General features: G+C 36.7%; 2 protein-coding genes across 7 annotated transcripts; one reads left to right on the plus strand and one right to left on the minus strand.

The window, feature by feature from the left end:
• The first annotated feature begins 1,719 nt into the window (after positions 1-1,719).
• Positions 1,720-11,199, plus strand: LOC140005093 (uncharacterized). 6 transcript variants are annotated; one of them, XM_072045285.1, is made up of 17 exons: positions 1,720-2,009; positions 2,111-2,173; positions 2,783-3,382; positions 4,098-4,227; positions 4,325-4,526; positions 5,082-5,168; positions 5,264-5,323; positions 5,418-5,504; positions 6,208-6,279; positions 6,380-6,435; positions 7,184-7,269; positions 8,310-8,400; positions 8,481-8,638; positions 8,781-8,872; positions 9,158-9,232; positions 10,179-10,252; positions 10,716-11,199. In XM_072045285.1, exons 3-17 carry the CDS (start codon positions 2,827-2,829, stop codon positions 10,789-10,791), a joined length of 1,902 nt encoding a protein of 633 aa, XP_071901386.1. In that variant the 5' UTR covers positions 1,720-2,009; positions 2,111-2,173; positions 2,783-2,826; the 3' UTR covers positions 10,792-11,199. The 6 variants fall into 6 exon arrangements, with proteins under 6 accessions (XP_071901386.1, XP_071901385.1, XP_071901384.1 ...); XM_072045284.1 differs by having other exon boundaries at positions 2,787-3,382; XM_072045283.1 differs by lacking the exon at positions 2,111-2,173.
• Positions 11,200-13,018: 1,819 nt separating this feature from the next.
• On the minus strand, positions 13,019-14,171 carry LOC113742273 (ESCRT-related protein CHMP1B). The gene has a single exon (XM_027270077.2). The coding sequence runs from the start codon at positions 13,940-13,942 to the stop codon at positions 13,331-13,333; it is 612 nt and encodes a 203-aa protein (XP_027125878.2). The 5' UTR covers positions 13,943-14,171; the 3' UTR covers positions 13,019-13,330.
• Positions 14,172-15,735: the final 1,564 nt, after the last annotated feature.

Raw genomic sequence — 15,735 nt, forward strand, 5'->3', positions numbered from 1 at the left:
TTCAGATATGCTGATGGTTCGTCTGTTCCCATGATCTGTTATTATTGGCTAAAAGAAAGCCAAATTTTGCAAATACCCTCCCTATATGTTTACCTTGTCGACAAACTAGTTATGGGTGGCCGCGGGTTAGTTTTCGCTGCTGGTACGAGCTTTACTCTTATTGCTGTTCCTGTTTAACCACCGATCAGTGCTGCGCGATAATTGAATAGGCTCCCCTGTAACGAGTGACGCTGATTTGATCAGGGTTAGTCTTGTGCTCTAGCGTCCTTAAAGCTTTAGGTGCTTTTCTCTTGGTAGTTGGTACCTTTGCTAGCCTGTGATAGTAGGTGAAAACTGAAAAGTAACCCGTTTTAGCAAGTCTTTTCTTTTAGATAAAAGCTGATTGAAGGAAGATGGTAACTATAATCCTGCTTGAATTCTGCTGGTTCTTGGTTTGAAATTATTTAATCGGTTTAGCTAATGGGTACTCATTGGACACTCGATGATAAAAAGGAGTTTAGATATTAGTTTTTTAGAAGAAGTGTGATGAATTCAAGAAAGTGTTATGGTCCACGAAATGTAATAAATGTGATTGCATGTATTTATATGATCATTTAAGTACTATAATTTAGGTGTTTTTATGCGTGCTCATTGACATTGATACAAAAACTTTCATTTAATATCAACGCAACAAATGTTTAACTTACCAAGTTTTGTCAATTCCGTTCTAGACGTGGAACAAGTAATTTGAATAAATTAGGCCAGCCTTCGCATGAGTTAACAAAGCTTAACAAGAGATAACTCCTTTCCCTGTGCCTTCATCTTCAAGTGTACTCTTTTTTTTTTTTTTTTTTTTTTTTGGAAAAGAAGACTTCATAGCAAAACAAAACATCCTAGCATTACAACTAGAAGATGGAAATGGGGCCGGAACAGTTGTTGGATTCGAAAGGTTGATGGCCAAGATTTGGCCAAAAAATATATATAAGGTTCAGATTTCATTTTATACATCAATCATTTTTCATAACATATGCGTGACTCACAAAATTTTGTTCTTTAATTATACGTTGTACAAAATGAGTTATATCACGTGCAAAATGCACAAAAGATTTCTCTGCTGGCTGTTCTGCCCTTGGTCCGACATAGAAGAAGGTGTCAGAAGACTGAAACGACGAAAAAGGGAAAGAATTAACAAAATTAATTTACCATGATGCCATGCTGGCACAGCATTACATATATGGGAGATGAGTATTACTATTTTTTATTACTTCGGTCACCTACTTGAATTGGCATTTGTTTATGCCAACGCTCGAAAGCTACGCGTTTCAAAAAAAAAAAAAAAATCAAAATCAAGATATTTTTATGAGAATTTCTAAAATCAAAGAAATGAATCACCATTTTATTTATAATAGTTTTCTATGTCGCTTAAGGTATATTTTATTTTCCAAATTTAAATAATAAGCAAACTATCTTGGTCGACAAATAATAATAATGATTTTAGGGGATTTTTATGTTTGCAATTGCATGCATCGTTTAGACATATTGCAGTGGCTTTTTCGTACATGAGCTCCGCTTTAAGTAATTTTCTCCAGATATTGGAACTTGGAAGGCGTGAGTTGATAAAAGGGTGCCCATACTAAAGTGGGCCGTCGTATGGAACATGAAAATCATATGCAACAGGCCAATTCCCCGCTCTACAGGCCCAGGAATTAATCCCGTTTTATTTAAAAAAAAAAGGAAAAAAAAGCCTCGACATAAACAGTCTGAAGTCTGAAAAAACGTGTAAACCTTTGCTCGCGAAGACGCCATTTTTTGCAGTGTTCCGCTCCCCATCTTGTTCATTTAACTAAATTTCTTCTACAAGTCAAATTGCGGTTTTTAAGTCTTGAAGAATCCAACCCTTTTAGGCGAGACCGAAAAAAAATATACGCGCTGCTAATTCTTCGTTTTTCCTATTCATTCATATGTATATATGTTCACATACTTTTTAGACGGCAGAGAAGGCAAAGAGGAGCTGGGACTTTCAATTACAGGTATATGATGAGCTTCTTCAGACTGAATTGCGAGTTGGGATTTTATCCCTTTTCCTTTTTATCAACTATTTAGTTCCTAATAAGCATGTTTTGTCAATTAGGGTCATCATTGGTGAAAAAAATTGAATCTTGGGAACTGCTGTCCGATTTTCTAATGCTTCTAAGTTTGTATTCTGCCGCGCAAGTCTTCAATTTGGAGATTAAATGCTCAACCTGGCGCCTGTGTTTTCCTCGTGTGACACCTTAGGAAAATTTATAATTTATTGTAGTATATATGTATTTCTTTTGAGTATTTTTCTGTTTTTGCTATTAATTTGCTATCTCAACTTGTGGTTGTTCCATAACAGCAAAATATAAAAGGTCTTGTACTCCTTGCTTGACAATTCTTCAATGCATTTCTCAACAGTTGCAGGAATTTTCTAAATTTGCAAAGTCTTAGATGGAATGCATTTGAACTGGTTAATTTTGTTGATAAATTGTTCGAACTTGGACTGGATATATCTGGGGGGAAGTTAATGCTAATTTTCATTAAAAAAAAAAAGAACGAGACCATTGATGATAAACAGTAATCATTTATTTATTATTGATTATAGTCGGAAAACGTGAGGGGCGTTAACAAAGTTTGTTTATTTATCATCTCATGAGATTCCAATGATATACATGTGTTTTTTTTCCCTAAAGAACAGAGAAAAGGAACTTATGCTGTGATGATTATATAGTACTATCCTTATTGAAACTATTTTAGCAAGGTGACTGATCAAATTTTGTTGTAGACAGAAAGGTATTTCAAACGAGTAGGGTAAAGTTGTCATGCTGAATGTTGCTCCCAGCTGGTGGGGTTGGAATGAGTTCTGCAATGGATGATATGAACTTGATCCAGCAGGCTCAAAGACATCAACTTGTGGTCAGGGAGCTGGGAGAAGAGATTGATTTGGAAATAGGACCTGGGGAGGATGATCCTGCGTTTGACCATAATCCTCTTATGGAGGTTCAAGCACGAGAATCTTCGGCTGAAGAGCATGACAATAAGCAGATGGTGGCTTCTCAACCTCCCACTGAGGATCAGGACATGACAAAGACACAGCAGGTGAAAAGGAAAAAGAAAGTTGTAAAGAGGTGGAGAGAGGAGTGGGCTGACACTTATAAGTGGGCTTATGTTGATTTGAAAGATGATACAGCAAGGATATTCTGTTCTGTTTGCCGAGAATATGGTCGAAAGCATAGAAGGAATCCGTATGGCAATGAAGGCAGTAGAAATATGCAAATGAGTGCATTAGAGGAGCATAATAACAGCTTACTTCACAAAGAGGCTCTTCGCCTCCAGATGGCCTCCAGGGATAAGATTATTGTTGAAAAACCAATATATGTGAAAGGTTAGTTCTTATTTGTACATTTCACATACTTGTATAATATAACTTATTTTTTCTTGGTATCTTTGGGTTAATTTTCCTCACCTAGCTTGGTATCCTTCTTTTTCATTTGCTGAATGAAGATAGAAGGAGATAATGTAATCCTGTTAGTTGTTTTTTTGACAGAACATTTCTACTTTGAACCTTTTCAACATGCATGTTTACCTATGATATTATGTAGAGTCTAGAGTGGGAGCCATTTGTTTGATAGCCAATTTGTTGAAGCTTGATTCTGTTCCTTTATTAATAATGGAATCACTGACGTTTCTGATCAGCATAAACCATTGATGTGTAAGACAGGATTAGCTTGATTTCTAGTTTTATGATGCATGGCCTTTATTTTCTGGACTTATAGTTTGTGCCTTGATTTGAGGAGTTGAAAGTTTTGTTGATCTAGGTGTACATTAATATGTGGGAGCAAGTATCCATGGGAACTTATTTCTTGTTAGATCTTGTGATTTATATTGTTTGGAGGAATCAATAACTGTGAGAAGTGCTGGTCTAGCCTTGGTTTGTTAGTCATATGTACCACATTATCCGGACCACAAATTTTTTCAAAGCTTTTGGTTATAATTTGATCAATGCATTTCTTCTGGTATAAGACAATTTTGTGACATTCTCTTTGCTCTGTAATTTTCTTTCTACTGGCTGTTCTGTGGTGGCTGAACTCTGTAAAAAGCTCTTATGTCAAAGACAGCTGGATCAATTGTTGAAGCTGCATTGAAAAGGGATCCTCATGAGCCTGAGTTCATACAGTCTGTTCAAGAGGTTGTTCATGCTTTGGAAAGAGTAATATCAAAAAACTCCAAGTAAGCTCAATTTGTCAGTTTGTGATTGCTGTAACAAACTTTACATCTATTATGAGTTTATAGCCACTCCTTACTAAGTGGTTTGGAAATGTTGAAGTTATGTCAACACTATGGAGCGGCTGTTAGAACCTGAGCGTACAATCATTTTTCGAGTTCCATGGATTGATGATAGGGGTGAGACGCATGTCAACCGTGGATTTCGAGTTCACTTTAACCAGACTCTGGGTCCATGTAGGGGTGGTCTCCGGTTTCATCCGTCTATGAACTTGGGCATTGCTAAGTTTCTTAGTTTTGAACAGGTACTTCTGCTTTGTCTCACCTAACATGGGATTGTTTGGAAGTTTTCTAATTCTCAGGATGTCAATGTTGGATTGGAGCTTTATCATTTTTTTGTTACTTGTGAAAATTGCTCGAAGAGAAAGATGAAACCATATATTTGTTGGACCAAACTTACAGAAGTTATGGGATTCTTTCTTGTTTTGGAGTCTAATTGCCAAGATTTGACAATCCTAACTATTTGTTTTTACACTCTGGCCATTTGATTTGCCGCCATTAGAAGTTTTGTACCCTTTTAAATATCTTTTGTTGAAACTTATGGCTTTGGTGTTATAAACTTGCTTCAACAAATGATTTTGTGTACTTACACCTAGAGTGGCTTCTTAGAAGCATATGTGTGAGTGCATTATACATTATGCTAACATTATGCAGCCAAAAACCATAATACTTGATAAACTACAGTTTGAGATTTATTATGCTATGATTTTGTTGGCAAAGTGTTGGAGTTTTTGTTCATGATTATTTGCTGCAGTTTGAATATATTTACACAATGGTGATTGCTTGCGTACTCTGTGTAGACTTTGAAGAATGCTCTGTCTCCATACCGACTTGGAGGCTCTTCTGGTGGAACTGATTTTGATCCGAGTGGGAAAACTGACAGTGAGGTATCCTTTTCATTTACTGTGTCGTTATGATAAATTATTATCAAGTTTTGATCTCTTATTCTTATGCATTCCTTTTTCTGAACTCAATCTTCCAGATCATGAGATTCTGTCAGAGTTTTATGAATGAGTTGTACCGCTATTTGGGTCCTGACAAGGTAACTTTAGTAATTATTCTTCTATATGAGTTTCCATTTGTTCATTTCCTTTTTCTGAGTCATTCATTCCATTTGATTTGTTTTCTTGTGATAGGATCTTCCTTCAGAGGAGATGGGTGTTGGTACCCGTGAAATGGGTTATCTTTATGGACAATATCGACGCCTGGCTGGTCACTCTCAGGTAAGGTTCTTTATCTGATGAGACTAATTGCTCTGCTGTTCTGCATTGCTAAAATTTATAGTAATGTGCATTCATATCATGATAAAAGAAAATTGGATTTTTCATCAGAATTGATTTCTTACAACACTTCGTTCTTTGTGACTTAATGGTGATTTGACACTCAGAAACAAAAATTTTGATTTGATGCAAAGAGTGGTAAATGGCATATCAGTTGATATGTTAGGGGAAGATGGCATTGAATATGTGAATATATCACTATCCCTTTTTCTTATTTGTTTGCCTTTCTGGGTCAGTACAAACTCGTTTCTTGCTCTTATTCTATTTATTTATTAAAGTTTCTGTCCTTAAAAGATGTGAATCTTTTCTTTTGGGAAAGGAAAGGTCTTGAACTTTCTTTCCTTAGGTCATTACTTTCCATTGATTTCAAATATTGCATAATTGCAAACATGGCGTAGAGGTGAGAGTTGCACTAGGTTTTGTAACCTTGTTTGGTGTTCTGCTTGGTATGAATGCAATTTGTTACTTGGTATAATAGCATGGACCTCTTAACTGAGTTGATTTTCAGAAGATTGTTCCTGGTTTCATGAGGAACATTAAATGGAGTTTTTTATTTCTCGTTTTCTGATGTCAATGAGGTTGATCATATGTTTTGCCTCATAATAGTTATGATGGTCGTTAACAGTTTGTTATTTTCCTTGTGCAGGGGAGTTTTACAGGGCCCAGGGTGAACTGGTCTGGATCTAGCCTGAGAACAGAGGCTACTGGCTATGGATTGGTGAGTAGTTTACCTTCACATTCTGTTTCTGTTGGCGGTTTTACATGGGAACTGAATGCAAATGCCTGTAGATCCAACTAGTTATTCTTTTATTTTGCAGGTTTTTTTTGCACAACTTATCCTGGCGGACATGAATAAAGAACTCAAAGGATTAAGGTTTGTTGCTTGACGTTTTTGAAGCGACTGATGCTAGCTGGCTGTATATATTTTAGTTATTGTTCAAAGTTTAAGAATTTTACTTTTACAGAGCAGTTCACTTTCTTTGGTTTTAATTGCACCTTATTTCTTACTTTTAACAATGTAAGTTATCACACTTATTGGTAATTAGGTTGGCCAGTGTTTCTCTTTTCTTCTAGGAATGTCGTTTTAAGTGTGTTTGTCATAGTCAGTTTCAGTCCCTTGTGATGCCACCACTCGTTAATTACAATTTTTTCCTTGTTAGACTTACTATTTGTTTTACTGTTATAAGTTTTAAGACTCTTGCTAGTATTATTCTCTTGCATATCTGTTTATCTGAATTTTTCTGAATCACCAAGATTTGGTGAGAAATAATGATGGTTTTAGCTCTGGAGGTGCTTCCAACTGGCATTGAGAGGCTCTAATTATTCTAATACAATGATGACAAATGTTTTTGCTTAATGCAGTATATCTTTGGAATATAGTAGAAAGAATCTTGTTTACAGGAAAAAGATCAATTAATATTATACCAATTTGAGAAATAACCAATGGATTGGTTGTTTTACCTGGGAAATATGCTTGTGGAATCCTTGAGTTTCTTGTTATTTCACATTAAAGTGCTTTTAAGGGGTAAATGTCCAAGTTGAAGACATTGCTACCAAAATTTTCTGTGGTTAAGATGATAATTTTGTTGTTTTTTGTTTGTCTTTTTCCTTCTTAAGTCCAGGTGTGTAGTTAGTGGTTCTGGGAAAATTGCAATGCATGTTCTGGAGAAGCTTATAGCTTATGGTGCTCTTCCAATCACGGTATCAGGTAAGTTTCACATGCTAGCTTTTCTTTTTTGTTCTCAGCTAATTCAACAGTTCTATTGAGCATCTCGTACAGAAGAATTTTTGTCTGCACTGTAGGAATTGTTTAGTGCATTCTACTTGCACTTTAGTGCTTTGCATGGATAAAAAAAGTTAGCTAAGACAACTCCTGGTGTCAGAATATTCATCTAATTCTAGATTTGTTTGCTGTTCAGTCAATATTTTCTTCCAGTAGCTTTCGATCTCAGGCCTTGAACCTTTTGATACCAGTCTTTATCTTTGCCATGTTCTTTGGGTAGTTGTCAGTAGTGTAAATTTCTAGCCTTGTTGAGTCTCCAGCTTGTCTTGGAATTTAATTGCATTTGAAGAAAATGTAATAGAAATATCCAATGTTCTAGAACTTAATATTTTTACCATGCTACTGAAAACACCCAAAAGGATAGAAAAGGTGGAAAGACCATGAAGCTTTCTACGATTTTCACCTGCATTGAAATAGGATACTTAGCTGTATCTTCATGGCCTTGCCACTCATTCAATGTTTCGGATGACTACATGTTCACACTTGCAGATTCATAATTTTGGCTCATCCTGAAATTTTTTATCATAATCATAGAAGTTGGTAGCACATAGCTGCAAAGTAAAGTTCAAATTCTCATGGGATTGAGGAATATTAAAAGAGATTTCAAGGGTTTTATATTCTTAGGGTTCACTGTAGGGGGGATATTATCAAGGTAATATTTTGCACACAATATGTACCACTAGTTAAGCAACCATCTCATTCAATACCCAAAAAAAAAAAAATTCAATCTTCTGGCTATGAGCCAAATACTTTATGCATGTAGTGTTTTCTGTCAATGACTTGCATTCAGAGAAAGTCTGCTTTGTTGCTAACCATATATGGATATGCATTTATCATGTCAATCTTTCATTCTATGTAAGCATTTCATTGGCATCGCTGCATTGCAATTTGTTCCTTACGTTGAGTAGATCCTGCATAGCTAAGAGTTTATTAAAACACTGTCCTTCTGCATAAAAATAATACAGATTCGAAGGGTTATTTGGTGGATGAAGATGGATTTGACTTCCTGAAAATATCCTTTTTAAGAGATATTAAAGCACAGCACAGAAGTTTGAGGTTTGTATTCTTTATTAGGAATTTCTTGGACAAGTATTCAACATTCTTTCTGTATTCAACCCTTATGCAACATTTTGCAGAGACTACTCAAAAACATATGCTCGCTCAAAATACTATGACCAAGCAAAGCCTTGGAATGAAAGGTGTGATGTTGCATTTCCTTGTGCTTCCCAGAATGAAGTGGATCAATCTGATGCCATTAACTTGGTAAATTCAGGCTGTCGTATAGTTATAGAAGGTAGCATAAATTCTCTCAACTACTTTGTACTACCTTTGTCGAAGTTTTATTTGACCGTGTTGTTTTGAATCTCAATTGTTGCTCTCACAGTCGTTATGAGTCGCTTATTAGTGTTGTTGACTACATTTTAAACATTTTTTAGGTTCAAACATGCCCTGCACTCCTGAAGCAGTTGATGTTCTCAGGAAAGCGAATGTCCTAGTTGCTCCTTCCATGGCTACTGGAGTTGGCGGGGTAGCATACCTGATTTTCCTCTTCTGAGCTTTGATTGACATTTGTTTTGCCATCTTAGGAGTAGCCTGTTCACGAGATGAATTTTTTTATACCATGTCATTTTGCTTTCATTATGGACTGTCATTTACCTGGTTTACCTCTTCTGAGCCATGCTTGATATGTGTTTTGCCATCTTATAAATAGCCTGTTCATGAGAGGAAATTTTTATAATACGTCATTCTACTTTCATCACGGGCCGTCATTTTCTTCCATCAATGCTGATGCTACTGTTGCTTGGATTTTCAGGTTGTGGCGGGTGAACTGGAATTGAAAGAGTGTAACTTGAACTGGTCACCTGAAGAATTTGAGTCTAAACTGCAAGTAAGGATCTCCATGTTTATTCTCAACTTGGATCTCTGTTGATAATGGGTAATTACAACATTTGTTGGTTTTTCCATGCTACGTGACCCCTTCTTTTTCTTATCTAATCAAATGCAACAACTTTGAAATGCTGTCTAACACCCTGACAAAGCAATTAATCATGGCATAATCTCCTGAATTTTAAAACAGCTGAGTTTGTTAGTCACGATTGTCTTGTTGAAGTGCATGTTATAACATGACTGGTTAATATCTGAATTCAAGCTCTAAACCGAGCATTCTCCTTTAGTGTGGTAAGTTGTTAATGCCTTGGAATCCTTCAGTTTCTACTTCTCCAGCAACAAAAGTAAGATGCAGGGAGTTCCAACATCAACTCCTGTTTTAGCACCAACTTATTTTTTGAGTTTTTACTCAAACTTATGAAATTGTGTAATCGAGTTACAATATGGAGCCAAACTTCAAACGTTCAATGATATTTGAGTAAAGGTGGTTTATAATTTAGGTATCTTTAGAGTAATATGCAAGCTACCGATGAAACCACTGTTCCTTTAACCAATACTGATTATGCCTTGCTTTGACTGGCCGACCATGAAATGAAGCCAATCTTGGGACACGCTTCTTGGATTCAGTTATCTACCCTGCTAGTCCTGTTATTCTTTCTGCTTCAAGTGTGAGATGGTAATGCTGTATAGAATATATGAAATTCAATAAGATGCTTTCCTTAATCATTATCACTCATAAGATTCTCAACATCTCTCTCTCTCTATCTGCATGCTGATTAAGATTATTTTTGTCAAACTTCTTGATTACTTTTTCATGTTGTTGATTGACTTGGGAAAAGAAGGTTTATCTTTTCTCTTTTATGAAGTTGCCTAAGATTAGTTTTTGTGATTTGAAACTCTTCATTGGTCTAAGATGATTCTGAATTTTCTTTCAAATGCAATGGCAGGAAGCGATGAAACAGACGTACCAAAGAGTCTTGAAAGCAGCATCTGACTTTGGTTATCAGAAAGAGAGTCCAGAGTAATGCTTAATCCCAAACAGTGGAATAATGTGTATATTTCTTTAGTCTGATGTATTTATGCCAATATGACAGTTGTATACTTCTGCCTGTGTACCTCGTTTTTTTCTCCTTTGGTTTGGGCAGTGGGGGAGGAGGGCAGGCATAGTGGACAGGAGACAGGTGTTTCCCTATGTCACAGTACAGAGATGGTGATGGAATGTCTTGGGTCAAGGGACAACTTTTAGCATTCATTTGGAAGTTTGGGAGTGAACAAATAAAAAGAAAAAATGATGATGACCAGAAGAGCAGAGTGAAAATGGAGGCGCATTTCATTTTCGTTTGTATGGAACTTTAGCGAAGAAAAGTAGATAGTTTGCTTCTTTTTTCTTTGGAAATTGGAAAGGAAAAGTCTCAGTAATTTTGACATGAGTTGCTTCCATAATTGCTCTTATGGCTTTTCATCTGTGTTGCTGTCTTTTTCAGGACATTGCTGCATGGTGCGGTCATATCTGCTTTTCTAACAATTGCCAACAGCATGGCAGATCAAGGGTGTGTATAGAAGGATTAAGCAGCCTAATTACATACTCTTTGAGATGGTTTCTTCCTTGGTTCTACCTCAAAATGAGCTTGAGATTTACATCGTTTAGCACGAATTAACAGGGAACTTTGTTGATGCTTCAGCAGTGTTACGTATCCTTTCAGATTTTTTAATGCCATTTATGGTATTATGCTCAAAAGAGTGGAGATCTATTTGTAAAATAGATGTACGTGAAGGTAGTTTTAGGTTGGGGACGTGTAGTTTTAAGTAGGCGTGTGATTTAGTTAAAAAAGGGACAACGATTTTGGGGTTTTCTTGATGTTTATATGATTGTTTCGAACTTGTAAATTATGTGGTTATTAGTCCTGAATATTAGCCTGTAAATGAAATATGGTCAAGGACATGGACCAAGTTCTTGTTTCTACAAAACTGGTCAAGTTTGGTGCAAAATTTTCTGTATTTGATACAAGACATGATTGTTGTTAGGTCCCCTTATCTCTTTTTTGTTTATTATTATGATGATTATTTTTCCCCCATTCTTCTTATGCTTGATGAAGTTATTTATAGTCACTTAAATGGTGTATGATGGTGATGGGATGGTAATTCGCTTCTATTGTTGGGATAATTTTCTTTTCCACTTGTGGAGTCCCCTTTTCTGTTTTTTGTTTATTATGATTATTTTTTTTTCCCTTCTTATGCTTGATGACGTTGAAGTCGCTTGAGTGCAATGCAATGGGATGGGATGGTAATTCGCTTCAATTGTTGGGATGATTTCCTTTTCCAGAGAGCTAGAAAGATTAATTACTACCAAATACTCCCTCTCTGTTTTTATGACTGACGTTTAAAATTTTACACATTAATTAAAAAAAGTTTTTCATTGCTTAAATCTGTATACTACTTTTCTTTTATACCCTCATTAATTATTTAATTTACTCATATTTTCTCTCACTAGAATACACTAGAATACAGAGAGACAGATAATTACTAGGGTTATTATAAAGAGAGAAGCAATAATTATTAGGAATAGTAATTAAAAATCCTGTATTAGAAAAGAGAGATAAAATGATAAAATTGTGAAAAAATAATTAATACTGTATGGGGATAATAAAACGACAGATAAAAATACACTAGAGCAAATTTCTTAAACGTCAGTTATAAAAAAAGGGAGGGAATAACTTGCAAAGGAGCTAGAAGGGCTAATTACTACCAAAAATGACAAAAAAGAAAAGAACCCGCATTTGGCTCAGAAGCTGCTGTCCTTTGATCTCGGTTCTCCATAGACGTTCGCATCTAAATTCAAATAAATTCTATTAGAAACCATACTTGAGTTACAGGAGATATGAAAAAAATATGCTTTGGATTGCTTTGATAGCTAATCCTATTCTATTCCCCTCGTGATAGAATTCTAGAAACCTGGATAGAGTCCCTCTCAACAAGATTTCTATCATGCAAAACTAGAAGAAACCAACTGATCTCAATGTGAAGATTGATTCTGCAGGTTATGCACGAAGCAAGCTGCAGAACCAACCCTTCCAGCTCCCATTGACAGGAAGTCTCCAAATCCCTTCATCCCCACCCTGCATCCCCTTCTTCTATGTACCCTTGAAGTAGGCATATATTCTAGAGACCAACTTGCCTTTGGTGAGCGAGCCACCAGAAGGGATTTAATATCCCTCCTGGGCTGCAGGTTGAGCGTTTTAAAGCTCTAAGGAGATGCAATGGTCTACCCCATTTGGTCTAGAAGAGTCTTCTCCCTCTACCCCTTGTACAACTCAAATGGGTTCCCCCCCCTTTCACTTTTAAGTAACAGTAGAGGTGTTGCTACATTGGGAGGGAAAAAGGAACTAAGATCAACAGTATCTCAAGGATCCGTTGTGTCTAAGGGGCATGATCCAGATTAAACCACATTGTGCCAACACAGATGTCTAAGAGGCCAAGCAGATTTCAAGCACATCAATCTAAAGTCCAGACCCAGACAAGGCAAGTTAAACCAGGAAAACTTCAGACAAACAACACACAAAAAATCGCTATACACGACAAGTTTGAATACCGCATTGCGATTTTTAGCGCTAGCAGGTTCCAATTAACACCACCGGGAACTTCAGCATGCAGTCCAGGCCACTCCACATCAACTCCGCAAACATGGACAGATACAAAAGACAACAGCAACAAGTGCAGAAGAACCACAATTATAGACCATCAGTTATGCACATGAATGAAAGTCTGACTAGCAAGGAACAAAGGCAGCTTCGTCAAAGCTACAAAAGAGCCCTGTCATATAAAGTTGCAGTTCCTCCAAAGAGATTATCATCAGCAGTAAACAGAAGTATATAGCGGACGATGCGCAAAGGTACCAAATTTACAAACCACTACTCATGAAAAGTCAACCACCATACTGAAATAACAGTTGCAGTGCTAGTTAAATCTACACACGGGAAATATGGCAGCAATTTCACAAATGCTCCACACACAACATTATCACTGACATGGCATAGCCTAATTAACAAATTTCCCCAACAAATTCTTATTAATTTCTTAACCATCCAGTAGTAGTTTTCTTTCACCCACGAGCCTTGAGCTCGGCGAGACGCCTGGAGAGATCGTCCTCATCGACCTTCTCGGTAGTCTTCGTCGGTATAGCGTGCGCAGCTGGCTGCGGCAGCCCAACGGAGACCTCAAGTCCATAATCATCCGCCACCTGTTGCATCAAGCTGTTGACTTCACCTTCGGGCGTCGACAACGACGTACTTCCGGCCATAGAATTCTCCATAAACTCTGCCTGGACTTCCATATTCACAAACTGCCTCTCGAATTGGTCCATGGTCTCCGACATCTTCTGGAGATTCCCGGTATTAAGACTCGACTCGAGAGATTTGACAATATTCCCCATAGATTTATTGATCGTGGTCATCTTGGCCTGGGTATCGAGGCGAGCGACCACGGCGTCAAGCCGAGAGGCCAGACGGAGGTAATTCATCTGCTCGTTGCGCTTGCGGATAGCGTTCTCAGCGTAGATTCTCGCGCCGTCCATGTTTCCTTTCTCGATGGCTTTCTTAACCTTCAATTTCTCAGATTTCTCGTCTTTTTCGCACTTTCTCGCCTGGCGCTGAAGGCTCTTCGCCGTGAATTTGAGCTCCATGATTTGATTCATCAATTTCTCGGTGTTCCCCATTAAAAGAAATTTTTTTTTGGTAATAACTAAAGCCTAAAGGTCGAGATCTAGAAGAAAATGGTGAAGAAATTTGATTTAGTAATTGAGGAAACAGGATCGAGTTTTTCGATGTATTTATGAAGATAGGGTTCCGAAGACCGATTAGAGAAGGAAAGGGCGGAGGACATTTCCTAGAAATTAAGAAAAAGTGTCCACGCGCAAGTAGAGTTGTGATCTGCTGTGGTCGTCAGAAAATCAGATGAGCGGAGATTTGTCCAATTAGATTTCCTGATGCAACCTAGTGGGTTGGAGCCTGGACTGGAGGCGGAGTCGGCCCGTTGGGTTTTGCTGTGGTTGGACTCGCAGACGCAGTGAAGTGGACTAACTTTCTTATTTGCTATGTCCACTTCGTGTTTTCTGGTGTAACCCGTGTTAGCTATTTTGAATTTGTTGCTCAAATTCCGGTTCAATCTCTCTCTCTCTCTCTCTCTCTATTTTTTTGGGTATAATTCCTGGTTTCCCACAGACACTGTGGACCCGGACTAGACTAATCCAACTTGTCTCTCCAATCACAAAAACGGTTGTTTAAGGGAGATCCAGCTCCTTGACACTTGAATTAATAGCCATTAGCGGTCTAGTCTCCTTTTAGTCTTGTTCCTTCAATATTAAGGAAATTGAAATATTTTAGTTTATTTGTGAAGGAGAAATGGGGAATTTTTTGGACCAAGTCTTTGTAGTTTGTATGTGTGTGTACGTATATATAAGATAATTATTATGTATATTGGAAATCTTTTTAGAGAGGGGAATACATTTACCACAGTTGTGAGCACTAAATTTCAAATATCACCAAAGGGAGAATTTTCAAGGAATCAACCATTAGCCTTTGGGCCACGATATGTGGGTCTGCTTAAAAAATTTATACGGATGCATCGTGCATCCATCTGGTCTCGTGGTGGTTTCCAAATTTTGACTGATTTGACAATCGCCATAAAGATTGACCAGGAACTTTGATGGTGCTTCCAAATAAGTATATTTCTTGATAACTTTGATGGTGTTTCCAAAGGAGTAGATTTCTTGATAAGACTTTTAAACAAATTCTTATTGGTTAGTATACTTAGGGTGCATTTTATAAAATTGAAATTTGAAATCTGAAATGTTAAATCACTAAATTATTGAATTGTTAAGTGTTAAATATGATGCATTTGAGTCTTTATATCATATTAAGTGATAAGTGAATAATTCATCACTTATTTTTTAGAATAAGTTTGCCTAAGAAACTTAGCGACGCTTAATTAATTCGGATGTTCTAGTTTTGGTTATCAAACAGTCTAAATATATTAAGATCTGAATTTATTAAATTTAAGTACTGAATTGAATTATAACATCCCTACAATGCATAAATCACATTTATAGCATCCCTACACCTTTTTAAATTAACTAGGAGGATAACACCGCGCGATGCGCGGTGTAATTTTCACGGTTGCCCAAAAATACCCAGTGATTCAAATTCTTATATTAAGTATGAAAAGTTACACAAATATGCACCAAAAGCTTTGCCGTTCTGTTTTTGTAGTCTTATTTAGTAGTGAATATGAATATTTGTTAAGAAAATGCAAGACAATATCATGATTAGACTACTAAGATCACTAAGATGCTCCTTGCTTCTGTAGGGTATCAATTTTGGTTATTTTGGTTTAATTGGCTATAAGTGAATATGTTTTTCAGTTATTTTGTATGTTAAGAGCCTGGTTAATACTTGTTAAGAGGGAATTCAAGTGTCACGATTATTAATTTAGAAAATCATCTAAATATAT

Source organism: Coffea arabica, chromosome 4c (genome assembly GCF_036785885.1).
Source record: "Coffea arabica cultivar ET-39 chromosome 4c, Coffea Arabica ET-39 HiFi, whole genome shotgun sequence".
Classification (NCBI taxonomy): domain Eukaryota; kingdom Viridiplantae; phylum Streptophyta; class Magnoliopsida; order Gentianales; family Rubiaceae; genus Coffea; species Coffea arabica.